Source organism: Labrus bergylta, chromosome 7, assembly GCF_963930695.1.
Source record: "Labrus bergylta chromosome 7, fLabBer1.1, whole genome shotgun sequence".
NCBI lineage: Eukaryota > Metazoa > Chordata > Actinopteri > Labriformes > Labridae > Labrus > Labrus bergylta.
In genome coordinates, this window is record NC_089201.1 from 27,361,597 (window position 1) to 27,389,479 (window position 27,883).

At 39.6% G+C, this 27,883-nt stretch overlaps 3 protein-coding genes across 4 annotated transcripts; 1 reads left to right on the top strand and 2 right to left on the bottom strand.

The window, feature by feature from the left end:
• Positions 1 to 1,032: 1,032 nt before the first annotated feature.
• On the bottom strand, positions 1,033 to 8,331 carry fkbp4 (FKBP prolyl isomerase 4). 2 transcript variants are annotated; one of them, XM_065957267.1, is made up of 11 exons: positions 7,923 to 8,331; positions 6,077 to 6,221; positions 5,845 to 5,987; positions 5,604 to 5,724; positions 4,297 to 4,453; positions 3,811 to 3,901; positions 3,637 to 3,720; positions 3,358 to 3,543; positions 3,013 to 3,156; positions 2,390 to 2,485; positions 1,033 to 2,275 (listed from the first exon to the last, which is right to left on the bottom strand). In XM_065957267.1, the coding sequence occupies exons 1-11, from the start codon at positions 8,019 to 8,021 to the stop codon at positions 2,186 to 2,188; spliced, it is 1,356 nt and encodes a 451-aa protein (XP_065813339.1). In that variant the 5' UTR covers positions 8,022 to 8,331; the 3' UTR covers positions 1,033 to 2,185. The 2 variants fall into 2 exon arrangements, with proteins under 2 accessions (XP_065813339.1, XP_065813340.1); XM_065957268.1 differs by having other exon boundaries at positions 2,383 to 2,485.
• Positions 8,332 to 8,624: 293 nt separating this feature from the next.
• On the top strand, positions 8,625 to 18,545 carry ddx11 (DEAD/H (Asp-Glu-Ala-Asp/His) box helicase 11). The gene is made up of 28 exons (XM_065957269.1): positions 8,625 to 8,732; positions 8,972 to 9,117; positions 9,206 to 9,421; positions 9,531 to 9,617; positions 9,716 to 9,852; positions 9,958 to 10,015; positions 10,153 to 10,260; positions 11,271 to 11,358; positions 11,503 to 11,705; positions 11,925 to 11,999; positions 12,236 to 12,313; positions 12,402 to 12,448; positions 12,545 to 12,624; positions 13,098 to 13,139; positions 13,233 to 13,300; positions 13,405 to 13,443; positions 13,545 to 13,683; positions 14,453 to 14,587; positions 14,678 to 14,790; positions 14,879 to 14,951; positions 15,587 to 15,690; positions 15,797 to 15,946; positions 16,798 to 16,866; positions 16,980 to 17,080; positions 17,177 to 17,261; positions 17,343 to 17,418; positions 17,541 to 17,695; positions 17,789 to 18,545. The coding sequence occupies exons 2-28, from the start codon at positions 8,989 to 8,991 to the stop codon at positions 17,819 to 17,821; spliced, it is 2,688 nt and encodes an 895-aa protein (XP_065813341.1). The 5' UTR covers positions 8,625 to 8,732; positions 8,972 to 8,988; the 3' UTR covers positions 17,822 to 18,545.
• wash1 (WAS protein family homolog 1) lies at positions 18,051 to 26,417 on the bottom strand. Its single transcript, XM_020631409.3, has 11 exons — positions 26,258 to 26,417; positions 25,585 to 25,725; positions 23,977 to 24,088; positions 23,679 to 23,825; positions 21,715 to 21,851; positions 21,477 to 21,612; positions 19,982 to 20,177; positions 19,722 to 19,898; positions 19,395 to 19,553; positions 18,900 to 18,971; positions 18,051 to 18,801 (listed from the first exon to the last, which is right to left on the bottom strand). Exons 1-11 carry the CDS (start codon positions 26,263 to 26,265, stop codon positions 18,659 to 18,661), a joined length of 1,428 nt encoding a protein of 475 aa, XP_020487065.1. The 5' UTR covers positions 26,266 to 26,417; the 3' UTR covers positions 18,051 to 18,658.
• Between the last annotated feature and the right edge of the window lie 1,466 nt (positions 26,418 to 27,883).

Below are 27,883 nucleotides of genomic sequence, written 5' to 3' on the forward strand. Positions count from 1 at the left end.
GAAGCTAATAATAGCCTATAATTGTATGTGTTTATTTGAATGTGCTTACAAATCAAATGAAAATGTGCCCGCAAAATAACGCTTAAGGAATCGATGATCACATTACTCTGAAATTATTGGAGCCTATAAAACTGTAAAAGTCCTTGTGCACCTCTAATAAAAAATACTAAATGAGACACCTGCCATGGCTGTAATGTCCACTCTCTTGTAGTTTATTTGTACAACTGTCAAGCAAGCAAACAAAGAACAAAGGGAACATATGCTCTGAAGAGAGAAAACAGACCCCCCCAGGTGAGGCCTGTTAGGATCCTTTCCTTCCTATGTCAAAACCCTTTGAAGAGTTAATGGAAACACCTTAAGAAAACACTTTTATTACTGTATAGCTAATCATAAATCAAATACATGGAACAAAGGATTCGTTATCCACCTGTAACCAACAAGCGGCCTCGGAGCAAATTCACGTCCGTAAACTGACACCACTGTCCTTGTGGGAAAGCTTGAGGATCAGATCAGATCCTGTTCATCCCATGAGAAAGAAGACTCTGACCTCCTGACTACTGCAAGTACACCATAGGTTTATAATGGGACAGTGGAAAACAGTTGGAAGTATTACTGCTGTGCAGAAGTGAATCCATGTGTAGCTGGCTAATCTTTAAAAATCACTCATGTTTTTGTTTTCTAATCAACTGTTGAATCAAATTTAAGATGCACATTTGATAACAATTGCATACATAGTCTAAATAACAGCACACGACCAAAATATGATTTACTAAAAAACGAGACTGTATTCTTCTTCTTTGAAACATCAAAAATAGTGTTAAATCAACAGATTAAGCTTTAAAGCAACCTAAAATCACAACTCATTCAAATGTGTCCTCTCCAACTGAACTGTCCTTAACTGACAGCATTTGACAGTGTTTGTTTTTCTCACCACACTTGATTTAAAAGCAGAAACCAGCACAAGGGGAACGCTAAGTGCTTCATGGTTACTGCAGACTGCGGGGGCACAGATCAGACAGGACTATCACACAGTCAAGTTGTAGCTATATTTTATTGTATCTTTCTGTCAGGGCAGAACAAACAGTGACATGTCCAACCGGAAAAAAATCTAAAACTCAACACAACCTTCCCCCCTGACTCAAATAAACTGGGCTGCCGTCGTCCTATAGTGTACCGTCTTTAACAGCCTGAAACTGATGAGCCAGAACAGCATATTTCCATACATGTCATTTTGACAGTAAATTAAGACTAATATTTAAACTTTCCATTACTTAAGTGTGTAAAGAATCTAATTCATGTCATTTGTAGCTGCTTTTTAAAAAACATATATATTCCAGTCATGTAGTTGGTTGAATCCATTACTTAAAAAAAACAGTACAGAAATCACAAACACAACACTAGAGGAAAAAAAAAAGAAAATACAAAGTCAATATTTCCGAAGCAATGGTGAACAGTCCTGTTGAACTCTGGGGAGGGGGGGGGGGGGGGGGGGGGCTAAAAGGGGAGCTCCGTCTTTAGAGAAGATTCAAGTCCGACTAGCTATTAAAGGCTATAGTCTTTATTTCTCCACCTGTCCACAGTGCTGCTACATACGTACTTTGGGACACTCACACACATCACATCTATGCACACAACCATCACACCTCCGGAAATTGATCAGTAGGCCCATGAGGAGGGTCGGATGGAGAGCATAAAGGTGTGAGGAGGGGGGAGGGGGGGGTATAGGACAGAGGGTAGTGCAATGTGAATGGTCTAGCCCTTAACGGGTGGGGATTTGACATTTCGCACTTAACACTTGGATGCACTTTTTTTTCCTTCCCAAAATGCTGTGAAAACACATGCACAGTTCAAAAGGGTTGACGGTGGTGTTACACTTTTTTTTTGTGTTTTTTGTGTTTTTTTTTTTGTTTAAACCTCGACCCACAGTGCCATCAAGCCGGAGAAAGCCCCACCCATCCGGCGAGTAGCCACAGCAAACAGCTTGGACACAAAGAAAGCCAGAGAAGACGCGCCCCAAAGTCAGTGCTTGCGTTAACATGCTCATACTCACACACACTCATACTCCTCTTCACATATGCATACACACACACACATAATTTTTTTTTTTTCCCCATAAATTGCTGAAGTTACAAAAGTCTTAAGTACAGATGAACCATCACGGTCACATCATCGTCTAAACCTTCGTTTAACTCGCAACTTCTTTTTCTCCGTTCTCGATCTCCATCTCTTCATCCCTGTCCTCCTTATTAGCAGGCTTCCCCCTCTCCGCTTCTTTCTGTTCACGAGACAAGAAGAAGAAGAAAAAAAAAAACACCATCAGCCTCTTTGACAATCAAAAACGTGCTCCTCCCACCCCCTTGTGGCTGTTAAAGATCTCACAACCTTTCACCTTAGAATCCCTCTCGGCGAATTTTTCGAACATGTTTGCGTAGATGCGTTTGTCCTTCTCATGCTGCTCCTTGATGCGCTTTTGACAAAAAACAACCTGGTGTGAGGAGAGAGAGAGAGAGAGAGAGAGAGAGAGAGAGAGAGAAAACAGTATTAGAACCGTATTTTGAGATACAAAACAGAAACAGCAACAGAATGATTTATATGATGAAATTTCTCAAATTCGACTGCAAAGACCAGATATTTTCTTATTTTAAGACCAACCTGATGTGAGCTAAGAGAAATAATAAATAGTGCTCTTCTTAACAAGAACTGGTAGTTTTCCACCTCGAGCAAAAGAATGCAATAGCTTCATTTAATTTGACAAACATAGCTCATACTCCAAAGTAATACATCAAAGAGAACAACACGTGCCTGTTTTATTTTGTATGAAAGCACAATAAATATATCAGGAGCTCACTGCAAAGCAAGTCGCTCCTTTATAAAAAAAAAAATAAAAAAAGAAGGAAACATTAAATTTTCTCTCTGAACTCATTTTGGAATTGTAACAAACTCGAGAAAATCATGGCTTAATTTTTCTTCAATTTTTCATTTAAAAAAAAAAACAAAAACGTGGCCTTATACCTGGCTCTTGGCAGCCTTGTTGGCAGGATACAGCTGGACGACTTGTTGGAAGTCATCTCTTGCCCTGTCGAACTCCTTCATACCAAACAGTGCCTCTCCCCTCCGGAACAAAGCCTTCTCATTGGATTCATCCAACTCCAGAGCCTTAAAATATAAAACACAGCATCATGAACTGTACACAGCTTTCAACAAAAAGTTACAGCTCAGTCATTGGTACAAAATAAGATTTAACAAACGTTGGCGCACTTGTTGTTCTTAACACATGGGCTTGGAAGTCTCTGACCTGCTAAATACAGACTGATTTGAGGTTCATCTTAAAAAGATAAACAAAAGATTATCTGACACCTTGTCACAGCTCTCCAGGGCTTGGTTTGGCTCCTGAAGTTTGAGGAAGCACATGGCCAGGTTGAGATGCGCAGCCAGCCGCAGAGCCTTCGCTTTCCCCTCATCCTCCTCTGACAAACCAGCTTCATGTTCCAGCCATGACACGATCCGTTTGTACTGCACTGACGCATGCTTGTATTTTCCCTCCTGAGGCGTGTGGAATGAATGCGTTAGAAAACAAAAGTCTTCAACTTCACTGGTCTTAAAAATTCTCTTTGTAGCGGAGTGTTTTGAAAATACCTTGAAATACTGTGTTCCCTTCTCTTTGACGATAACGCTCTGTTCCAGTTTCTCTACTGTGTTCATCTCCCACGACTCCTTAGCCTACAGAAAGAAAGCAGACGTGAATTACTTACGAGGGAAAAACATCGGCGTACACAACTGACATCGAAAAACAGTTCAAAACAAGTTTACCTTTTCAAAGGCTGTCAGCTTGATCTTGTACTGCAGTGTTGCTCCGCCAGGAATGTTATACTTGGCATTTCCTGTATTCCCAAAGCCATACCTACAAATGAGACATATAACCAGGCACTTTAATCTTAGAGCATAAGTGTGGTATTACCTACTGCAGTGAGCAATGCACTGTATGATATGTCATGGCATGTTGAATAATCGTTAGGGTGAATTTCTTTCAATCTTTGTCAACTAAAAGCTTAAAGCTCATGTAGGCCACTAAAATAATGTACTGTACTATAGGGATCTTCAGTGGATATTTACATTTGCAGAGTGTAATTAAAGTGGTCAAATTGTTGTGAATAACAATTACTATATTATAATAGAGTCATTATTATTAGAACAACAATCCTGTTTGACAAGTTTAGATATACAAGAATGATCTCATCTAAAAACAACGCTGACTTCTACAACATACTACTAACAGAAGTACAGCACTTATCGTACTTGGGCTTCATGATGAAGAGCGCCTCCTCCCCCTCCTCCATAGCCACGATCGCTTTCTCCACACCGACTGGCAAGCCCTGACTCTCTGCATCCCCAATCTCAAACTTTAATTCTCTCTCATCAAACACACGGCCCTCGCAGGACCCCTCCAGAGTAACTGAAAGAATCGAGAAAAAAAAGAAAGAAGAAGAAGCCACAAACGTGTTAACTTGATGACAGTGGATCCACAGATGCTGCTTAATTGCAGCGGAAGAAAAGTGATGCAAACTGTTCAGTTGCTTTGTTAGAAATCCCAGTAAATGAATCCCAGCCAAATGGACTTACAAAGTTGTATGCACTGTACATAAATCCTACAATCTGTAAGAAAATGTGTAAAATATTCTTTGACAAATCTTCCCTAAAGAAATTGGCAATACACATAGATGCCACTGTGCTTTTTAGTGAAATGCTTAGCCCTGTGCAGGCTTTGAGAAGCAAAAATAAACAAATAAATAAAAAACCTTTTGCAGGTTGTGCAGGAATTTATCTGCAACATGAAAAGGACATTTAAGAATTGAATACAATAACATTTTAAAGACATGGACGTACAGACTGAAGTATCAGCTCAACAACATTTCAAAGGTTTCCTTAAAAGTCTATTAAACATCTGTGATTGACAGTTATAACAGACTCCAGGAGGTGCCAGCTTTAATGACGAGGGTTAAAGAGATCTTTGAATAATCAACTTCTACAGTCTGAGTTTTATAAACCAATTTCTACAAAATATGACTCAACATAAAACTGCCCTCTCGTTCTCCACACACACAACCTGTTTCTGAGCAGGTATGTGCATTGTAACGCCCAAACCAACAAACACGTGTTGCTTTAAGTCACTCAGAGATGAATGAAAGTGATTAATTATAAAACCAGGAAGTCCAGTTTAAAAGGAGGTACTACAGCAGTTTTCCTTTCTGAGGAAGGAAATAAAACTTCTGAAGAGTTTTCTTTCTGGAGTGAAAAATGATTCTGTCTCAATGGCCAAGCCACTGAAGTGAAATGAGGACACAATGCACATGCAAATTATGGAATCTCTAAATTTAACAACAAAACTAAATTTGAATTGAGTGATGTCATGCAGCCACATGGGCGCCTACATTGTTACAAATCGTGCTGAAGCACAGTGCGGGACAACAGGGCCAAGTGTGAGTGCGCCCTTAAGCTTAAGAAATAATGTAGGCCGCTTGAATACTTGTTGACATCAATAAATGTGGTAAGCAGCACAAATACATTTTATGTGAAAACAAAAAAGTTTAGCGTGGATGATTTACCTTCAACAGCAGCTCCTTCATTAGGCTTTGAATAGCCTTGCCCTTTAGTAATAATGCGGCGGATAATTCCTCCATCCTCACCATCAGTTATGTCCTCACCCCGAAATTCAAATAGTTCAACCTGCAATTGTGCAGACAATACATTAAAATACTTACAAAAAAAAAAAAGGTTGACACATCAATCCTTGGAACAGAGTATACAATTGAAACATTATTTTGACCTGAAATCACTGATGGTTACCTCAAAAACAAGAGTGGCACTGGGGGGTATCTTGGGTGGGCTCCCTGCAGATCCATAAGCATACTCCGACTTACATATGAGCTGGCACAACTCTCCGATTTTCATGGTGGCTACGCCGATGTCCCACGCCTTTATCACCTGACCTAAACCGGTAGAAGACAGATTACAAACGCCGGCAGTGCAATCACGGCAAGAAATTAATCATACCTCTGCTAGATATGGAAAAACCAACCTTTGCCCAACTCAAAGGAAAACTTCTCTCCTCGGTCTCTGCTCGAGTCGAAATGAGTACCATCCAGAAGCGTGCCCACATAATGGACAAACACTTTGTCACCGGTCATGGGCAGCTCTGTGCCAGTGCCTTCCCTTTTCACCAGCTGGGGGGAAGAAAAAAAAACAGAAGAAAACAAATTTTAGAATGAATCTGTCCACTCTTCAACGACAAAGTAAGGTCAGCACCACATGTGTAAATAAACGAGACGTCTCATGAACATTATTTTACAAATGTACTTCAATAGGAATGCTCTTGTCGGTTTAAGTATTGAATTGAATTCATTTATTTAATGCAATTTAACATAATTTCAATACAAAGCATGAAACTGATGTGCTGCATAAAGAGTATATAGCTATTGCTAATTTCCAACTCGTGTCCCCGGTTGGGCCTTTGTGTAAACAAACAGATTAAAATGTACAACATTCAGTTACATTAAACCCCATAACACGATATGAGGACACATTTTCATTTTTTTTTTTTTTTTTTACTTTGAACATGTTTTTAAAATAAAATAAAATATACATTACAAACAAAGCAAACAGCAATCAAAGCACACTTTCTGTAGTGGCTCGATTATTTCTCCTTAACCAGTCCATGTTGGAAAAAGGGTGCAGGATGAAGTTAAATAACTTATCCAGTCCTACCCCCTTCTATCTCTTTAGCTTAATAAATTAATCCAAGACTAAGCTTTCAAAAATAAAGTCGAATAATACAGATAACGACGTAACAAAAGCAACAGATATAAAGTATTACACACATTCATTGGTAGACGGTACAGACCTTACAACTCATATTGATTAAATTTTCCCCATTGACTGCTCAATTTTATATTTGTTAAATATGTTATTCTTGAAAATGTGTTAAAACTGTCCTAATGTTTTACTTCATCACTGCAGCTGTTCCATAAATTAACACCCTTCTTGTAATACAGTGCAGTTTCATGTTGGTCCTTACTGCTGGTTTTGTTTTTTAACATAAATGTTAAAGGATACATTCAAATACATGCACAACAATGCAAATTATTTAAACCAGTTTAAAATAAAGTTTTAAAAAAAGGTACGGCTCTGGCTTGCTTTGAACCAGCATTTCACCTGTTATGTAAAAGATTTTAAGTCCGAGATTAATTTGATTTCAGGTGTTTAATGTGTTGCAGAGTTTGCAGCCTTTGATGGAGAAGGCTGATTGACCAAACGTAGATCTACAATGTTGTATTCTTCAGTTTCCACTCACAGTGCTCCTTGTTACCCTGTTTCCGTCCTGTCTTTGAACGCATCTGGAGAGAGGTTCAGGGGGGCCAGATTGTTGATACATTTAAAAACAAATTTGAGGAAACAAATGCATAAAGCTCTCAAAACTGAGTAGATTGTGTTGTTTTCAGGATGTGACAGTGAGGCCACTATTGTCCATTATTTTCAGGCCCTGGTTGTGCAGTGATGAGAGGTTTCTGATTGTAGAGGGGTGAAGAAAGTAGGAGCAATGAAAGAAAAATCACTGAATGCATGAACACCTGTGCTGCTTGAGTTGCTATGTAGTATCTGTATCAAACTTGAGTTGTGGATCTGGAATGATTCCTAATTGCATTTGATCTCACTTCTCAGCTCTTGCAGAACATTCTCCAAAAATGGCTTGCATGACCTGAGACTGAAATCACTGTGCATGTCAGTGACACTCTGCAGGAAGGAAAGGAAGCAGGAGAAAAAAAAAGGCCTGAGATGTCGTCTGCACGCTATTTATTGACAAGACAGTGCACCACACAGCAAAGCTAGCAAACGCAATGAAAATGAGCAAAACAACAATCGCTCACCTTCAAAACACCGCCGTCTTTCTTCGGCGTGATGTCCTCTCCCTCCATCGGGATGGTGTGCTGTCCTTCACCTGTCTGCTCCTCTGCAGTCATTGCCATGAATTGCGGATTCCTCCCTCCTACTTCTGACCTGCTCTGCAGCTCACAGGCTAACAGTAGTGGCGGCTAAAAAAAAAAAAAAGCTAAGCTACCTACTTCTCCAAAAAAAAAAAAAAAAAAAACACGCGATTGCAGCTTGTGAAAAACACCCGCCGAAGCTTCCAGCTGGCTGCGCAGAGAACCTTGCTTACGGGTCTGCGCAACTAACACTTCGTATTAAGGCTGTGATGTGTGCCTCCTTGTGAAAAGCTTGAATCCGGGTCCACGTTGTCTTGCAGACTCACATCTGACAAGCGCTTTAAGAAGGGCATAGAACTTTCCAGACATTCTAGGAGGAACCAGGGGGATGAACCCGCGTCTGGTGCGTTGCCTGTACTTTAATGTACCTCCCGAAAAGGCGGGGCTTAAACTAAAAGCGGATAAAATAAATAACGCGACTCGACAAATCCACATGTAACAGCATCGTAAATGTATACATTTTGTTATAATCTTATTTTAAAGTGTTAAATACAGAAAAATACGTCGTGTATTGAATGGCTCCGCCCACGCAGGAGATACGGTTAAGTAAAACATGCGCTCTTTGTTGTGTCTGGCTTCTTATTGGTCAGAATTTGTGTCCAGTTATGGCTGTTGGCGCGGTTGTTGAGTATCCGGGAGTTGAGAAGCTAAAAACAACAAAAAAGTATTAACTCTTTTTTGGATATCTGCGTGGTACGTATATAACAACGATTTGTTTAAAATGATTGTCAGCAGGGGTTTGTGGATATGCATTGTGTTTACAGTATAAATGTGCTTGTACTAAATGTGCAGAATCAAATACCTGCAGGATGTGGCGCCTGAGCTGCAGCTTACTTTGTGTTAGACATAACATCACTATCAGGAGTTTAAGCCAGTCTAAACACTTGTTGTTGGATATTTCTTATCCATGTGACTGTAATATTGTCTACCAGGGAGGTTCACAAGCAGCATGGAGAATGGGAGGGACCAATTCCCATTTCCATACCAGCCCTATAACATCCAGCAGCAGTTTATGGAAGCCCTATACAGTGCACTGCACCAGGGGAAAGTTGGCATCTTTGAAAGTCCAACTGGAACGGTGTGTATGTGTGCAATGAACATTTGACGTGTCAGATTTCATGTGACTCCTTTTTAACACAAGTATTTGTATGTGTCTTTTAACCCAGGGCAAGTCTCTGAGTCTGATATGTGGAGCGCTGAGCTGGCTCACAGACCATGAGGAGAAGAGGAACAAGGAGGCGGCTGCTCTGCTGCAGGAAGGAGAAGCCGCTCTTGTCTCTCCTACCGCCGAGTCCTCCACTACCAGCTCCTCAGCAGAGCCCGACTGGATCACTGATTTCGTCCAAAAGAAGGCGGAACGAGATCTGGTGTCAAAACTGAAGGTTGGAACATCGTCTGTCTCATGTGTGACTTTGGCGTGGATTCCACCCAGGGAGGTTTTCCTGTTTACCATCTCATTTTTTTTATTTATTTTTTTTACTTGTGTGTCAGGAGGAAGAACTGAAAAGAAAGAAACGGGAAGAACGATTAGAAATGATCAGGAACAACGTTCAGCTTAAGTATGCTATGAAAAGAAAAGTAAGTAGTCTCAGCAGGTGACAAAACATCGCCCACATGTTACACCCGTTACCAAACTCAATATATATATATATGGATTTCTGTGTGTTTGTGTGTAGAGCTGCGAAGATGACGAGGCCGAGAAACTGCTGAAGCTCAGCAAAGAAGAGCAAACGGAGTCGCAGGGGGATCGAGAGGACGAGGAGCTTATCGTTGCAGAGTATGAGAGTGATGACGAATCAAAGACCAAGAGCAGGTGAGGAGGGCAGACAATCGGTTAGCAGACGTATCAAAATGTTGGAAAAATAAAAATATGCATACAAAAACAGCAGGGGGTGTGTGTGTTTTCTCTTGTGCTCAGAGTTAATGTTGCTGAGGATGACGCAGACGATGAACTGGTGGAAGAGCATGTTGCAAAGGTGTGTGAGGAGAGACGTTTTAGATCATAACTCAGATGATTTACTGTGACACTCACTGGTTTTAATGCGTCATAATAACAATCAGTGTCTCTAGCGTTACCCCTAACATGAGGCTGTCTACTTCTGCATGTTATCAGATTTACTACTGCAGCCGCACTCACTCCCAGCTGGCCCAGTTTGTCCATGAGGTCCAGAAAAGCCCCTTCAGCAAGGACATCAGTGTGGTCACACTGGGCTCACGCCAGGTATGTACATTTCAGTCATATTTAAGGGTTAGGGTTAGATTTGAGTGTATTTAGCTTGAGTGTATCTCATCAATAAAGAATGTTTATAAAAAATAATTAATGTCTGGAATACCAGCAGACTATAGCTCTTATACAGATGACTTATATCAGGTGTGTTTTTTTAGATTACATGTGACATGCTCTAGTTTTCTTGGCGGTGATATTCCCTATGTTTATTTAATTATTTATGTCTTTTAAAATCTAAATTATGTTAAATTGTTATATTCTTCTGTCGTTAACTGACAACTTTGATAACTCAAATCTTTGCTTTAAGGACATATACCGGTAGTTTCTCAGGTTTTCAGGTGCCTACGTTTTTTTTACTTACCATGTTGAAGAACAGTTGTGTGTGTACAGAGGATTGTTTCATTAATTCAGTTGTTGCACATCAGAAAATCACTCAGCAGCAGCTGCTTAGGTTATTAACTTAGTGTTTCAAGAGCCGTAGAGCCAGAGGAAAGCAGGTTCCAACCTCTTTCATCATGACATTTCTTCTTGTCCTCTGTGATTATAAATGTATTCTTCTTGGGTTTTGTTGAACTGGCAAAGTAAGACACTTCAAGACGTTCACTTTGAAGAACATTTATGAAGAACATTTCTGTTATGCTATTAAACGAAAGTCTCATTGATTGAAAGAGTTAACATCAGTAAGAATATTCAGCAGTGAGATGTCTGCTACAGGGTTCTAGGTTGATCTTTAAGCTGAAATCTGTTGTTTCAATCCATGTTTAAAGAAACAGTTTTCACTAAAATACCTCAAAGTACTTTTAACCTTCTTGAAACAATAATTAAACAATTAGAGGTTTTATTCAAAGTGTTGTAGTAAAGGGTGTTTAAGATGACCAATAACATCTACATTCCTATCAGTCTTCATATTTGGGATAGAACTGGAAAGACCACTTTGTATTGAAACAGTCAAACATGATTGCTAAGCAGATTTCTGATGGTGTCTAAAACTCTGTTCTTTCCAGAATCTTTGCATCAACGAGGAGGTGCTTCGCCTGGGCAGCATCCAGCGCATAAACGACCGCTGCATGGAGATGCAGAAAAACAAACACGGTGAGAGTCCATCACACTCCAACTCCAGAATGTCTGACCTAAAGCAAAAACAAAACATTTCATTATAGGAATAACGATTAACATTACACAGTATAACATACTCCGAGATAGCTCAAGTTTTCCCTCACAACTTCCACCGTGTAGAGAAGCAGCATCAGGAAGACGGTGCAAAGCGTAAGCGAGGCCCGGCGAAGAGTGTGTGTCCCTTCAACAAAGCTTCAGCGATGCAGCAGATGAGGGATGACATCCTGGGTTCAGTCCATGACATCGAGCAGCTGCTGAAACTAGGCAGACAAACGCACTCCTGTCCGTACTACTCCACACGTCTCGCCATCCCCCCGGCACAGGTAACGCCACACCTCATCCACCCCTGTGTCTCGTCAAGTCGGAGATTGTTTGCATGCTGCGCTGCACGACATTTCCTCAATTGTCCTAAATATATGGCTTGCATGTGGAGCAAGAACCAATCAGATTGCTGATTTTTTTGTGTATTCATTGACTGACTTTTTAGGCAGTTTTTTAAATTTAGTTAATCTGTAATGTCTTGGTATCTATCGTCTGTTTAGTTGGTGGTGTTGCCCTATCAGATGGTACTCCATGAAGCTACAAGAAAAGCAGCAGGGATCCAGCTAAAGGGACAGGTGTGAAGAGTTTTTTGTTCACTTTTTCATCTTGGATTTTGTAAACTAAAGTTTTTACTTTGTCATTAGATGCTCGGGCACATAAAACACACTGATGGTATGATCACAGGTTGTTTGGAACTGTTTTAGTATCTGTTTATTCTGCCACACTTTCATTATACTCTGCAGTTGAAATTAGAGTTGATCTCGCATTTTACTGAAGCAGAAATGTGTTTGACACTCTTTTTTTTGAACAGGTGCTGATCATAGATGAAGCTCATAACCTCAGTGACACACTGTCTTGTATACACTCTGCAGAGCTCAATGGAGCGCAGGTGAAACACTTGCACACACATCAACTACAACATGTAGCTTTGCATTATGCACCTCCCTGTAATGTGCTAATATGTGAGTCCTCTACAGCTTTGCCGTGCCCACTCTCAGCTCACGCAGTATGCAGACCGCTACAGGTGAGTACGAACACTCTAGGATTGTCACAGTGCATGCACAAATGTCAAAACTGTTGTTAGCTTCATGACTTTATGTTTATGTTTCTACGACTTCAGGAGCAGGCTGAAGGCAAAGAACTTGATGTACATCAAACAGATCCTGTTTGTGATTGAGGGACTCGTCCGTGTGCTGGGAGGTGAGTGTGTGTGTGTGTGTGTGTGAGGTCTTAAATGAGTATTTAATGACTGAATGTTTAGTTTAGTTTATTTGCACATTTTTTGAAAGAAGAGTCAAGCAGAAAATTAAAACAAATAGAAAAAATAAAACACATGTGCAGGTGAGGTAGAAACCCATGAGGGCTTATCTCAAAACCTCATTTTAAGAGATTAAACAAAGATAAAATAAAATACAGTAAAAATAACAATCACAAATAAAATTTACCCAATTGAAAATGACATACAAACATTAAAATACAGCAAAACAGACAATGTTGACTGATTGGCCAATCTGAGATTCTCTGTCATCCTTAACTCTGACATCACACTACAAATATGTCTTCATGATTATTTAATTTGAAACTCAAGTTCTTTGTAAGCAGTTTGCACATATTCTCTCACAGTCTCTCATACTTAATGTCTTATCCTCCTGACCTAAATGTTATCCTGGCAGGTAAGGTCGGCCAAAATCCTCACACCCAGACCACACAAACAGGTCAGTAAGCACTCACATCAACAGCACAAATTCTAAAAGACATCATGCATCCAAGCTGAAATCGTCAACCAGCTGTGTGTCTTTATCTTTCAGGAACTGAAATGCTAACTATAAATAACTTCCTCTTCAAGGCTCAAATTGACAACATCAACTTGTTCAAGGTATTTTTTATTTTTTTTTAAATCACAGCCTTGTCTTTTAGACACTTTTTTTTTTCATGTTCCAAACTCTGCTTTCTTTAACGTTACTGTCATTCTCTCTTCAGTTACAGAGATACTTTGAGAAGAGCCTAATCAGCAGAAAAGTAAAAAAGTTTTCATATACTATCTATGTAGCTGTTCAATCAGGCCTCAGCATTGTTCTGAACGAGATCTAAAATAATCCACACCTGTCATCTCTCTGCAGCTTGTCAGCTTTGTTGAGAAGTATGCAGGATCGGGAGTGAGTCTGCACACTCAGAGCAGCTCCAACAAGGAGAACCGACGCACAGAGGGATTAAACCGCTACCTTCAGACTCTACAGAGCAGCCAGAGCGCTTCACCAGGTCAGAGGGCTGATATTTACATCACCCATATATTTAAAAACTAGGCCTGGGGAAGGATATCGTCACCTCAGAGATTTCGTGCAAGAAAAAAATAAATTTGGCATTAATTCAAGTTTGGGTGAGATGTGCTGAAATTCACTTTCCCTCGGAGAAGACGTTTTAACTTTAAAACGACTAAGCAAGGTGGCGCACAGTGACCAAATTTGAATCTTGCATATCTACTAAAGGATAAATAATTAATGTAGGAGTAAGACCTTTATAATAGTGCATGAACCAGAAAGTAAAAATGCAGAATCTGTGCTTACATTATTCAATATTTCAATCAAAGAATGAAGAGCGGTAAATAAACAAATATAAAAGTGTGTTGATAGCGCTGTTCCTACTTTTTGCGATGCGTTACATAATGCCTGTGTTTACAACATGATGCTTCTGAAGCCAAATAAATCCAAGAACATTTTTTCCCTCCACAAAATTGGCACCAGTTAATCTGAGGGTAGTTTATAGCTGGCTTGAGTTTCATCTGACAGCATCAAAATGTTGTGAAACCATGGTAATGATACTCATGTCTCCTTATACAGGTAAAATGTACACATGCTTAGTGAGAAACATTTTCTTCTTTAAATATTATAATTCCTCTAATTTATTGTGTTTATTGGGAATGCTCATATTGCGATAACGATAACGCTGTGATTTATTGTGCAGCCCTGATTTGTATGTGTAGCATTCTTCTGACTGTTGTTCATCCTCTTTGCGTCGCTCTCATGTGCAGTTCCTTCAGCAGACCAGCAGGGGTCAGCAGAGGCAGAGAAAGTGCTGTCTGCGTCTCCCATGATGCAGGTCGAAGGCTTCTTTATGGCTCTGACAAACAGCAACACAGATGGCAGAGTGGTGGTGCAAAGACAAGGTACCAACTCTTTAAACTTCAAACATAACAATATATAAAGGAGAGCAATGAAGGAAAGTATTAAAACGTACTTTGCTCATTTTTATACAGGTGCTTTATCAGACAGTAGTGTCAAGTTCCTGCTGTTGAATCCAGCGGTCCACTTTGCCCAGGTGCTGAGCGAGTGCAGAGCAGTCATCATCGCAGGAGGCACCATGCAGCCAGTAAGTACATTTTTATTTAAAAAAAAAAAAAAAAAAAACGAAATCAACTGTGCTGTGAAGATTTTATATTCTGAAAGTTGTTCTTCAGGTTTTAGACTTCAAACAAGAGCTGCTGTTTTCTGCAGGAGTGGGAGAGGAGCGCATCGCCGAGTTTTCCTGTGGTGAGCGGCCTGTTTTATGACACCGCAGTGCTTTGTGGAGTTTCTGTTTTGTGTCTTTTTTTTTTAAGAGTTCAATTCTTAGTCATGTGTCTATTAAACACTCTGTTTGATAAATAGCATAATGCTTCTCAAAAACTCTAATAAGACTCTGTTTTTGCATGAAAGCTTGTTTTTACGTTTGGATTATTCACTCAGATTGACTACATCTAAGAATCACATCATGAACTCGAAGCAGGTTTGGTGGATGGTGTCAGAAGTGATAAGGACACGATGATAAAATTTAAAAAACAGCAGCATGTACGAGACGGTTAACCCTTATTAAGGATTATTTTAAAATGTTTTTTGCTGCATGTCACACATGTGGCAGTGTCACACAGAATTGGGACATGTTTATATTTCATTAGACTTTATGGAGACAAACAAAAATCAAATGATCTTATTTACTCACTATATTCACACACAAGAAAGTCTGTTAATTTGTGCTCTGCAGTCATGTTGCTGACAGAAATGTAATCCAATATGGAAATACATTAGCCTTTATTTATTTAACGTTTTGTACAGTTTGATTGTGTACATTTGTATTTTTTGTTATTCAAATAAATGTCGTCTTTTTGTCTTGTGTTTTTGGTGTGTAGGTCATGTTATTCCTCCCGAGAACATTCTCCCCATCGTCTTGTGCAGCGGTCCGTCGGGTCAGGAGCTGGACTTCACTTTTCAGAACAGGGACTCTCCACGCATGGTAACAAACACATGCTGTCTAACCAAGTGCTGTCTGTTATATTTCTAAATACGGCTGCACTTTCCACACAAACAGCTGCTGATAATGTGTGCCTGTTTGCTGACAGATGGATGAGACGGGGCGTATTCTCTCCAACATCTGTAACGTGGTCCCGGGCGGAGTCGTGTGCTTCTTCCCTTCTTACGAGTACTCGAGACGGATCATTTCTCACTGGGAGGCCAGCGGAGCACTCACTCGTCTGGCTAACAAAAAGAAGGTGCATGACTTGCCCTTTTTTAAAAAAAAATAGCTTAGTTCTTTTAGTTATTTTTGCTAGATGCCATTTTCTTTTTTTATCTTATATTTTCTTTTTTCATATTTTAATGTGAGTCTTTTAAAGTGTGATATGTCTGTTACTGTTCTTAAAGGTCACATTATGCAGAATACACTCTACCATGTTTCTCTAACACTAACATGTGTCCCTAGTCTGTCTACAAACCCCCCAATTATGAGAAACGTTCATCCTCTCCGTCTTTTGCCTGCTCCACTTTTCAGAAAATGTGTGCTCAAACATGCTGTTTGTAGATTTTCCCTTCATGACATCACAAAGGGCAGTAACCCCTCCCCCAGGTGGGTGACACTCCCACAGCTAGGTGGTTGTTCTGCCCTCTGAGTCTGTCTTCTCACCGTAAACAATTGGGCATCGTGCAAGAAAGCCCAAGCCACCTAAGCCCTTCCAGAGAGGGGGCGTGGTCAGACAGAGCTCATTTACATATTTAAAGGTACAGACACAGAAACAGCCTGTTCTGAGCAGGGCTGAAATAGAGGGGTTTATAGGCATGATCAAATACAGGATCAGAGTGGATTTTTAACAAGAAACTTCACAGACATGTTTTGGGGAGCTCTGAGACTTATTTACACTTCACACGTGAATAATATGTGACCTTTAATGTTATACATTTTCTGTAAAGCACTTTGAATTGTTTTGTATATGAATGGTGCTCTATATACTTGTCCTGCCTTTATTAAAACATCTTCATTGGCACACATGAACTCAAGGTTGGTGTCATAAGTGTTTGCAGGAAAGATTTTTAAAGTCCCTTCATGTTCTCAAAACTACTTTCTCAGATCTTCCAAGAGCCAAAGAAAGCTAACCAGGTCGAACAGGTGCTGAGCGAGTTCTCCCGCTGCATTCAGGTACGACTGTTGCTGCTAAAAACATCAGCCTTCATCACAGAGCACAAAGTGATTGCCTCCACAGCTAACAGCCACAGTCTTTACATTTTATGTCTCTTATTCTTTTTGTTCAGAGGTGCGCTCTGGACAGCAGCGGGCTCACCGGAGCGTTGTTGTTCTCTGTGGTCGGAGGAAAGATGAGCGAGGGCATCAATTTCTCTGATGATCTCGGAAGGTGTGAATTAATTCACAAACACATCGACAGTGAGCTGCTTTATATAGCATGAAGTGCAAAATATTAAGTGTTGTTTTCTGTTTGCATCCCTGACAGGTGTGTGGTGATGGTGGGAATGCCGTATCCCAACATCAAATCTCCAGAGCTGCAGGAGAAGATGTCTTATCTGGACAAACACCTGGTGAATCTCTTTACTGTCAGAAACATCTGCTTGGTATCCTCCAAACCTTTCAGAGTAATCAGTTTTTTTTTTTTTTTTTAGTCTCACAGTGGAGGGAGGAGCCCTGGACAGGCACTAATAGAAAACCTGTGCATGAAGGCTGTCAATCAATCCATAGGTACTGATGAAATATTCCCACAAATACAATTTTAAAAAGCACAAAAAAAAGATTTAATCAGTTAGATTTTTTGTAGTATAATCAGCATTTACAGTATATGTATTTGATTGTTTTACCAAAAGGAAGAGCTATCCGTCACCGTGGCGACTATTCCTCCATGGTGCTGTGTGACAAACGTTATTCTCGACCCGCTACGCTCGCTAAACTTCCCGCGTGGATCAAAGATCGCACCAGCACACACGCCTCGTTTGGCTCTGCTTTCGCTGCCCTACGGAAGGTGAGGAGTACACTTCAATCAAAACCACTGTACCGTGACAAACTGTTACTCACATGTTGTCTTGTTTATTTTTTCCTTTTTTTTTTTTTTCAGTTCTTCCTGGAGAAGAAGCAGAAGCAAGTGTAGTTTCAACGTAACTACTGAGTTGATGAAGAACGTCGGGAAGAAAACCAGCGCAACAGCATTCAGTCTGCACGTTCAGCAGCCTCAGAAATGAAACATGTTCTAATCAAAATATGAATAGCAAAAGGTTATTTCATGGCCTGTGATAGCCATTTTGTGCTGCTTAAGGTTCACTTTTTAATTTATTTTGAGGCCGAGTGCTCCCGGCTGGAGATCAAGGGCCAACAAGGGAGGCAGTTATTCTGTTTTTATTCCATCACTCTTGTTCTGTTTTACATTTCAGCTCTCAAACCTTCTCTGCTACTAGTCTTCTGCTTACACATCTGTAAAAAAAAATGTGAATATAAATGAGAAAATAATGAATATATGTTACATTATTTTAAGCCACAAAGCTAAACTAATGAGCGTTTATCAGACAGATGTTTCTCTGGTGATGTCTTGAAATTCAACTGGAGGCAAAAAGGTAGCCTTGACAATTTTTTTTACAACAGAAAGTTGAAATGAATTACTGAAGCATCTGCTGCAGAGATAAGACACTCGGGCATCAATGAAACTGGTTTACCCCCAGAGGGTCAATGTGAGCTGTTATGTAATGAAATACGTTTATTAAAATCGAGAGATGTTAGTAAGACGATTTCTGTTAGACTTCTAATCATATTTGTTTGTAAGAGTTATGAAAATATGTTTTACAATGAATATGATTATCAATAAATTGTTTATCAATTGAGTTTCATTGATTATTTTTCTTCTTCTGGGACCATTTCTGATGAGATGGGATGATTTTGAAAAAGCTCTTTACACGACATTATCCATGACGGAGTGCTTTCATTGTCCTTCATTTCATGCTTCCCAGTCGTCATCGTCTGTGGCCGACTGCGGGGCGGGAAGTGGTGGGATCACATCCGACATCCTGGCAAATGCACCGCCTGTACCAGCAGGAGCCTCACCTGTCTCCCCACCTGCTGGACCCTTCCCAGAAATACCTGAAGAGGTGACAGCACACATTATTTTCTTGTACGCATCTCTCGCTTCAAACATCAATTTATTACAAACAAAAAAACAAAAAAAAACAGATCCTCACCTTTCCTTCGCATTGCAAGTTTGTTGAACAGATCGGACATAAAGTCACCGCCACTAGACGCTGCCCCAGCCGCTGAAAGACACAGACAGGACGTTACTCAATAATTATGCTTTATTTTGCTTTTCCCCAGTGCACTTAAAGTGGAGCACATCATTACAGAAAAATGTTTTGTTACTTGGAATAGGAGGTTCTCTCTAAAAATAAAACGTGGGCCAGCAACCCAGAAGTGAAGGCAAATATATGTTTAGTGTAACCAAGTCAACCCCTGATAAAGTTGGCATTTATTAAACAAAGGTCACGGAGCACAGTGTGCTGTGGTGATCTACATAATCGCTCACATCCCCACATGGGGCGTGAAGCCTTTCCATCCCGTGTGAATGCCAGCTGCAGTGCTCTCCTATAATTGCATGGCGTTCTCATCAGTGCGAAAGCGACAAAGTGCTGCGGTTAATAAAACATGAGAAGATCCACATGCACACTAAAACAATACGACACCTTGTTCCTGCTCCTTCTGTTTCTTCTTCTCCATCTTGCGCTCTTTAATGTTGCGTAACTTGGCCTTGCCGATGCCTCCGGCGTTGCGGATGGACTCTAGGAGGCTGGCTCTGCCGTCTGACGGTTGGACCACCTCGCTGGGTGCCCCAGCCACAGGGCCTGCATTCAGAGGAGGAAGAGTTTACCATTAATCCATGAGGCGCCTCTGTGTTTGTGAGTATAAGGGAGGAGCAGTTCAATACAATGTGACGCCTCAATGTAGTCAACCAACTCTGTAGTGTAGTGTGTGGCTGGTAGAGATTTCTGATTTTCATGCACTTGACAAACCTGAACCTTGCGCTCGAGAGGCATCTGCGGTGACGTCCACTGGAGGAGGAGGCGGAGGAGGTGGAGGAGGAGGCGGAGCTCCTGTTGGAATGGGGAGAGCCAGGCCGGGCTCGGGGGGTGGAGGTGGAGGAGGAGGTGGTGGAGGAGGAGGCGGGACGTACTGTTGGAGTTGAGGGCCTGAAAACGGAGGGATTAAAAAGCGTTCAAACATAATATCAAGCAGAAGAAGACTGATGAGTGCAGAGAGTTCAGGGACGTACCAGCTGCAATGCTCTCGTCGGGGAAGAAGGGAAGCTCAGGGATGTTTTGTGCGGGTCCTGACGGGGCGAAGCCAGGCCCAAGATCCGCACTGTAGGACAGGTCGTCTGCAATGCCCGGCAGGTCAGGCAGGTAAGATGGCACATCGATCTCAGGCACCTGGCCCAAGTCTGGCACATAGAAGTAAGACTCTGCTGTCTGTTTTGGAGAAAAGATGATCAAGGTGAGTCATTCAATTTATCAAACAATTCTCCAGAGGGTGCAACAGTTCATGTATTCTTTGGTTTAGTAATAAGACAGTTCTTGTTCAATAAGACCAATGAAAGTAAAATCACTAATTCAACTTCTTTACTTGAGTGAAAATGTAAAAAAGAGTCACATTGTCTGACATCTACTCAGCTTTAAAAGTAAGCCACAGTAAAAACCTTCTACTGGATGTTTCTGTGCATGTCATATTTAGGAGGCCATTGGACTTAAAGGGAAACTTCAAGATAGAATTTCCAAGATACCAATTCCTTCTGGAAGAAATCTCTGAATCAGTTGAGGAAATGTCCGTATGTGTTGAAGTAAATATGTCTGTAAATGTTTTTATTACTTTATTTCTACTGCTATATTGTATATTTTGGAGAAACTGTAACGATCAAATTTCCCTCTGGGATTAATAAAGTATTTCTGATTCTGATTCGGACCTCAGTGGGAGTGGCCTGCGATGCTGTGCATTCTGGGATTTGGTGTCTTTCATCCACATGAGCCAAAAAGACACTTTCTGCCTTTTCTCGGCCAAGAAGGCACTAACTTCAAAATGTATTTCACATTTCTACTATATGACCCAATGTCAATACAGATTCATGTTTCAACTGGTGAAGCATCCCTTTAAGTTACTTTAATTTCTCTATTAAGATGCTTCACTGTGTTGCTTCTTTGAATCTGCTTCATCTTCATTAAGTCCATAAAGTGGCTCAGCTGGTAGAGTCTGTCATCTCTCAACCCGAAAAGGTCGGGGGGTTCGATCCCCAGCTACTGCAGTCACATGTGGGAAGTGTGCTTGGGCATGACACTACACCGCAAATGGAAACTTTACACTGCAGCCTCTTCCATCAGTTTGTGAATGTGGTGTGAACAGGTGAACAAACACTGTACAAACTCAAGTCCATTTACCGTTAAGCATTTATATCATCAGTAAAATGCTAAAGGATACGCCAAGGAATCTTTTTTTTTTTTTTTTTTGCATTGTCCCCATTTAGGTCGCAATCGTCTTTGATGTTGGGAAGGCAGCGTGCAATGATGCAAACTACAAAGAATTGATCATTCCTCTCCAATGCATTAAGGAGAAGAAACAAGACTGTCTTAAAATGGTAAGGAGAAGAACTTACACACATTCATGTGAGAATGTAGGGGCTTCAAGTATAAAGTCATCTGAAATATAAATACTCAAAAGGAAGCTGAAAACTTGCAAATAAACAAGGTGTGTATGTCTTAAAGGGATGATTGTGATACCTGTCTCTCTAGTTGCTCTCTCTTTGTTATGGACAACGGTGCATCAAACGGCTTCTCTTCTTTCTCGGTCTCTAGTGTAGTGTGTGTTTTTGTCACCGCTCCAGCCAGAGGATCAAGGAACACATACTTCTTATATCTAGAAAAAGAAAAACACACACGGATCAAAAGATGTTGCAGAACAGATTGAGATGTAATCAGTGTTCACAGTGAGCATCTGTGCATGTTTGTGTCGACTCACAGGTTCTCTGTAGTATTAAAAAGCAGCAGGGAGCTGACGGATGAGATGTTGCGTGGCAGACTGCCCAGCCCTTCCTCTGTCTCATCCTCAGACTTCTTCTTACTGCTCACACACACCGGGAAATACATCAACTTCTCCTGAAAGGAAGACATGCAGGCGCAGAGTGAGAGCGGTGAGATGTCAACTAAATCTTAAATGAATCAATTCACAAATGCCACCAAAGTGCTCTTGAACACAGACGCAGCAGTACTACTCTGCAGTAACAAATGATATGGACGGTGAAGCTGCTTCCGGAGAGATATTGAATAATACATTTCAGCATCAGAGAAATTGCCTGCAGTTATCTTTTTTTTCCCTCTCCTACAATATACACACACACGACCCGGTTTTGAATGTTTTTTTTTTTTTTAGCTTAAACACACTTAAAGAGAGTTCTCACACACTGTTTTTTCTACATGTCTGTTTTTTTATCTCCTTTGACCTCTTAATCAAGAATCGACTCTGCTACAAAACACATAATTATAGTTTAAAAATGGACAGTTTTACTCTACATCTGTCATATCTTTCAGTGTGTAACCTAAGCAGCCATGGCCAGACTAATAAAACAAAAAAGGCGGGAATTTTCTGCACACATGCCAATGAAACCCATTACAACAGATATAAAACCTCATTAGTGGATTCCAGGTAGTACATTCATTCAAAGTTGTACAAAAAGTCAAGACTGACATGGATAAAATATTGTGGATGACTGAAGAGAGCTCCTTGTTGTGTTAATATGCATGCTGCTACTCATGAGAAAACAGCTGTTCATGTAAGAAAATGATTTGTTTGCTTAGGGACAAAATAGCAGAATGTATTCCAACACGGTGCAATCAGTGACGCAGACATAACATGAGGTTTATTTATACGTCAGAGAAAATGTATATAATCGCAATTAATTGGTAAATCACAAGTAATTGGAATTTTAATCGCATGTTTGAATTCAACCCTGCTTTTATTTTCAGAATCAGAATCTGATTTATTGGCCAGGTGTGCTTACACACACAAGGAATTTAACTTCTGTGAACTGTGCTTTATTTTGAAATAAAGTAAGGACCTTCTGGTAGAGATAAATATATATATATATTTTTTTAGACATTTTCTGATCAGAATATTTTGGCTCCATAATAATCGCTATGAAAACCCCAGTCCATTTGGCCCCTCAAAGCAGGGTTGTGAATTCTGTGTGATTCTTGGTAAAATTGGGTTTAAAAACATTAAAAACAGCCATCTATGTTTAGCTGAAGCTTGAGGTCTGGATCATTAAGGTTCTTCCTAGTCCTAAGGTGAGTCCAATTAGGATATGAAGTATTTCTGCCGGGACACATCGAGTAACCCGGTGCTACAATAACCTTAAATTGTCTCCTTTTTTTTTTTTTTTTAAATGTGAAGGTGAAACACTTTCAGGTCATCTGGATACGTTGAGTTTTTCCCCCCTGCTGATGACTGTCAGGTCACATTACTGAGGCTCCATCTTTTGAGTGATCTGATTCCTGCCGTCATTACTCAGATGTCAGGATCATAAATAACACTTTGTACAAACAGCAGAGTGAATGTTTTGCCTTCATGCTGTGGAGACACTGAATGATAGAAGACAGAAAAGATTGGGCTTCTCATTAATATAAAAAGCAGATTGTAGCGTATATTCTAATTCTATAGCAGAGTGTTTGAAGGAGACTTTCAAGGTGTATGGCGGTTCAGCTCTGAACACCTGCATGAATAAAGGTGGAGCGGACTACGTAAATATGAGTTGCTTGTCATAACAGTTTGAGAGCTTGATCATAATTCTCAGCAGGAACACAAAAGCTGTGTTGATGGAAATAAATCATTTCTCTTTGTATCCCTGTTCTCCCCAAAAGTTTTAGCAGGCTCAGCTTTAAAAGAAAAAAAAGTGTCATACTGAGGTGCCATGTATTTGACCTCACCTGTAAGGCCTTCTCATCAAATGGTCTAAGTTTATTCTGGATCTTTAAGCGGGGGCGGGTTTGTGAGGAGGGGTCTGTAGCTTCAGTAAAGATGGATGAATAATCCTGAAGTCGATCAGGGGCCGGGTATTTGGCACTGGAGAAAACCTGCACACACAGAGAAAAGCTGACATGACTGGCTGAAAGGTTTTTTTTGTTTTTTTTTTAAATACATCTGGTCATTTTACTGCGTCTCTATTGTGAATCACGGGAGCAATCAGCAAAGCTTCTCTCCAAAGTGAAGGTGCTGCTGTGTTACCTTAGTGGCCTTCTTGCTTCCTTTGATCTTGTCAACACGAGCCTGTGCTAGTTTGATCCGGTCAGTGACGCTCTGCAGCTGGCGGCGGTTCTTCTCCACACTGTCAGACACCCTGGAAACAACATACACACACACACACACACACACACACACACACACAGATACATAGAGAGGGGTTAAACTTAAACATTGTTTTTGTTTCTTCAGTGTGCTGACTCACAACCATTACACAGCTCCTAGTTGATCCTTTGACATCATTTTTCCAATTACAAACCCATCATCTTTCAAAAGCGTTGAAACAATTTGTTCATAAATGTCACACCTTTCATGTAGCTACAGGAGACACTTCCTGTATTTTTAGTGGATCAGACCGGATCATTTCCTATCAAACAACTGCTGTGGAACAAAATATGATTAATAATTGATTCCACCTTTTTTTTTTTTACCAGAAGTGCAGAAGTGTGACCTCTTTTTCCACATGAAATAATTCTACCATCTATAACATGGCATGTCCAGATATACTTGTAACAGATGCTGTTTTGTCAATTGCTGTTCTGTTTGTTTCTTTTGCTTTTGCTGACTGGCAATCTTAGAATGAAATCGTGAGTAACTGACCGTACCTTTTTCTTTTTTTTAATCGTCTTTCTATCACATTGAAATGTATTTTTCTTATTCACTAAAAACATTATAATTAAATTACACTTAGAATAATTTGACAGATGAAGCTGTAACGAAGTTCCAAGGCTCTAAAAGTTATCTGGATCCCTGCGACCTTAAACAAGAGGAGTGCTTTTGAATGTTGAGTTCCTCAGACCTCTTCAATATATTAAGCTCAGCAAATTATTTCAACAAGACTGACGCACGATGCACGCCTAGTTAAGCATGATCTTAACATGATATATATATTCCATTGTGATGGAGCAAGTCCTGTAGTCCGTGTTTTTCACTACAATGGCAAAACCATGACATGCCCATGCTGTTAATATTTACTATATAAAGCCTTAGCTTTGCTGTACTTTTAGGTTCTGGGGAAATTCTGAATGTATTGAGTTAATCTAACTGATTGTATTTGATTGTTTCTGTATTGTTGAAAGATGAAAGAGAACACAAACAGGTTAGCCATCTCATTCTGTTAAACAGTATCTTGTGTTATTAGGAAAAGGGGGGCAGGTATTATAAGTTTTCTTCTTCCTGCTCCTGTTTGCTCATGAACAGTGTTTCAGCATTATGAGAAAATATTTTTATTGTGTATTATCGCGTTGAAACCGTACACAAATAAATCAAATATGAAATGAAATGAAATGATTACATTAACACAAACAAAACACAACAACAAAAATATTTTCTCGTAATACTGAAACACTGTTCGTGAGCAAACAGGAGCAGGAAGAAGAAAACTTATAACAACACAAGATACTGTTAAACAGAATGAGATGGCTGACCTGTTTGTTTTCTCTTTCATCGTTCAACAATACAGAAACAATCAAATACGATCCGTTAGATTAACTCAAATACATTCAGAATTTCCCCAGAACCTTTTCTTTACACATTCTTTTAAACTGAATGATACTTGAGCAGCATTTTAAATGATCATTATTATTCACTTACCTTTTGAAGATATCCGTAGAGATGGTCTCCAGGTACAGTAAAGCATCTGCTATCTGATGGACCGCCTCCTCTCTCCTCAGGTCCGGCTGGATGAGCGGCACCGAGTACACCTGGCCCTCCAGGCAGTGCTTCTGGGTCATCCTTTTATTTAGAATAAATGAAACACACTTAAGTTAACACACATAAACAAGGCAAAGTGTTGCTTTTCCAAAACTCTTAAAATGAGCTTCACATTTTGATCATTTTGGCACTAATATGAAACCTCAATGAAAACAGTTATACACATGTTGGATCTAACACCACAAAACTGCCAACTTTATCCAGTGATACCTGTGATAACAACCCTTTAATCAACCCTTTAATCAGCCCTATGATAACACACGACACCACAGGACCCCTGTCATCTGACCCTCACATGACAGGACTTGGATGTAGGATATAAAACGCACTAAAAGCTGTGATATATGTATGTTTCGATGTTTTAAAGGCCTAAAGTTTGTATTTATATCTGTATCAATAGCTGACAGCTGACCTTCAATGATTCTGTTTTTATATCTTTAAGAAATAAACAACAAAACGTAAACAAACAACCTCCCTCCCTCAGCCTTAAAGACATGTTGTGATGATATGACAAAAAGATGTGATTAAAAACGAGTCTTTGTAATCCTCTTACCTGACCATGGGTGATGTTTTAATTTGCTTTCGGTTACGAATAAATAAAAAAACACACGGAGCTCTGCCGTAGGTGATAGCATCCGGGCTACTGATTAGCAAAACAACGGTTCAGTGCTTCCCTGGTACTTCCGCATCCGCGTTGCACGTCACAAAACCCAGGAATCACGTGTGGGCTTCACTTTCCCTCGGACATATAGGACAGGATAAAACTTTATTGATCCCCAGAAGGGGGAATTCGGGCGTTGCCGCAGTACAGACAAGAAAGCTCAAAATACACATTAAACAGAATAGATAAGATAAATAAAAATAAAAATAAAAACAGGGGTTCAAGTACAAAATGAATGATGAAGTTAACTAACTAACTTTTAAATCGAGGTTGAAGACACACGTGTTTGCAGCTGCCTTTCATTAAACAATTTTAATAAGGTTTTAAATTTTAACTCTTTTTATATTTTTACTTTATTTATTTCAATTAATTTCATTTGAATTATTTTTATTTGAACATATGTTCAGATTTTATAATTTCAGTGATTTTTAAATGTTCTATTTTAATGTTTCTTTTCTTTCCTCTGTCGTGATGCTTTCGATGTCTTGTGTGAAGCACTTTGAATTGCCTTGCTGTTGAAATGTGCCACATAAATAAACTTGCCTTGCCTGTGCAGGGAAGTGAGACAGTATTTGCAAAGAATGACAAGATAAAGTGACAAGTGATGATTAAAGTGACTTGGTGTGATAAATAGCAGCAAGTAATGTAAAAACAGCAGAGAAGAGGCAGTGTTGTACCACAGTAATGCAGAGTGCAGTTATATAATATAGTGTCGTATAATATAATATAATATAGTGCAATATGAACAATATAGTGTAATATAATGAAATGTTACATAATATAGACTACATGTTTGAACCATAAAAAGATAAGATAAAAATAAACTTTATTGATCCCCACGGGGGAAATTTTTGCATTACAGCAGCTCAAGAAACAGGAGACAGGAATATAATAATTAAAAATAAAAATAGAAGTTAAAAATCAACATATTTACATCAGTTAAATAAAAAAATACAATAATGGAAAATTACACAGTAACTACACGTCCACATGTGGAAAGAGTTGTTGTTATTAAAAACACACACACAGTGTGTAGCATTATTGAAATCAGATTATTATTATTATTATTATTGAAATATCATATATGTATATATGTCAAGTAATATTTACAGTCTATGATGTCAACACGCCGCATTTGAACGCCAGCCATTAAATTGAGGTTGCTATTACAACAGAGAGTTACAAATATAAGGGCGCTGACATCTTTCTTTTAACAAAATAGATCATATTTAAATATTTAAACGCATTATTTACATGCAACCATTATCAGTATACTGTAAACACCTTGCAAACATTCATGAGTTTCCTACTTACCACTAAATAATGAGTGTTACTTCAATGATTGATTACAACTTATCCTAACTATAAACAAAATGTCTCTAATTAGGGTAAATGTTACGCTAGGACCCTTAAAGGCTGAACCTATAGCCTTTAACATATGTCAATACTGTCCATTTACAACTGTTCTTGCACATTTACATTTAATCTTCCATATTTAATCTTCATATTTAAGACTAG

What these genes read in the sequence shown, in the direction of transcription:
- fkbp4 (XM_065957267.1), bottom strand. Translation starts at nt 8,021, where the DNA reads ATGGCAATGACTGCAGAGGAGCAGACAGGTGAAGGACAGCACACCATC. An exon ending in GTGCCACTCTTGTTTTTGAG is followed by an intron (nt 5,725 to 5,844) that starts GTAACCATCAGT and finishes GCACAATTGCAG; the next exon opens with GTTGAACTATTTGAATTTCG. An exon ending in CTCTTCATCATGAAGCCCAA is followed by an intron (nt 3,902 to 4,296) that starts GTACGATAAGTG and finishes TCTCATTTGTAG; the next exon opens with GTATGGCTTTGGGAATACAG.
- ddx11 (XM_065957269.1), top strand. Translation starts at nt 8,989, where the DNA reads ATGGAGAATGGGAGGGACCAATTCCCATTTCCATACCAGCCCTATAAC. An exon ending in ACTCGTCCGTGTGCTGGGAG is followed by an intron (nt 12,625 to 13,097) that starts GTGAGTGTGTGT and finishes TTATCCTGGCAG; the next exon opens with GTAAGGTCGGCCAAAATCCT. An exon ending in AGTTCTCCCGCTGCATTCAG is followed by an intron (nt 16,867 to 16,979) that starts GTACGACTGTTG and finishes CTTTTTGTTCAG; the next exon opens with AGGTGCGCTCTGGACAGCAG.
- wash1 (XM_020631409.3), bottom strand. An exon ending in TTGATGAGAAGGCCTTACAG is followed by an intron (nt 21,852 to 23,678) that starts GTGAGGTCAAAT and finishes TCTTCCTTTCAG; the next exon opens with GAGAAGTTGATGTATTTCCC. An exon ending in CGACGAGAGCATTGCAGCTG is followed by an intron (nt 19,899 to 19,981) that starts GTACGTCCCTGA and finishes CTCCGTTTTCAG; the next exon opens with GCCCTCAACTCCAACAGTAC.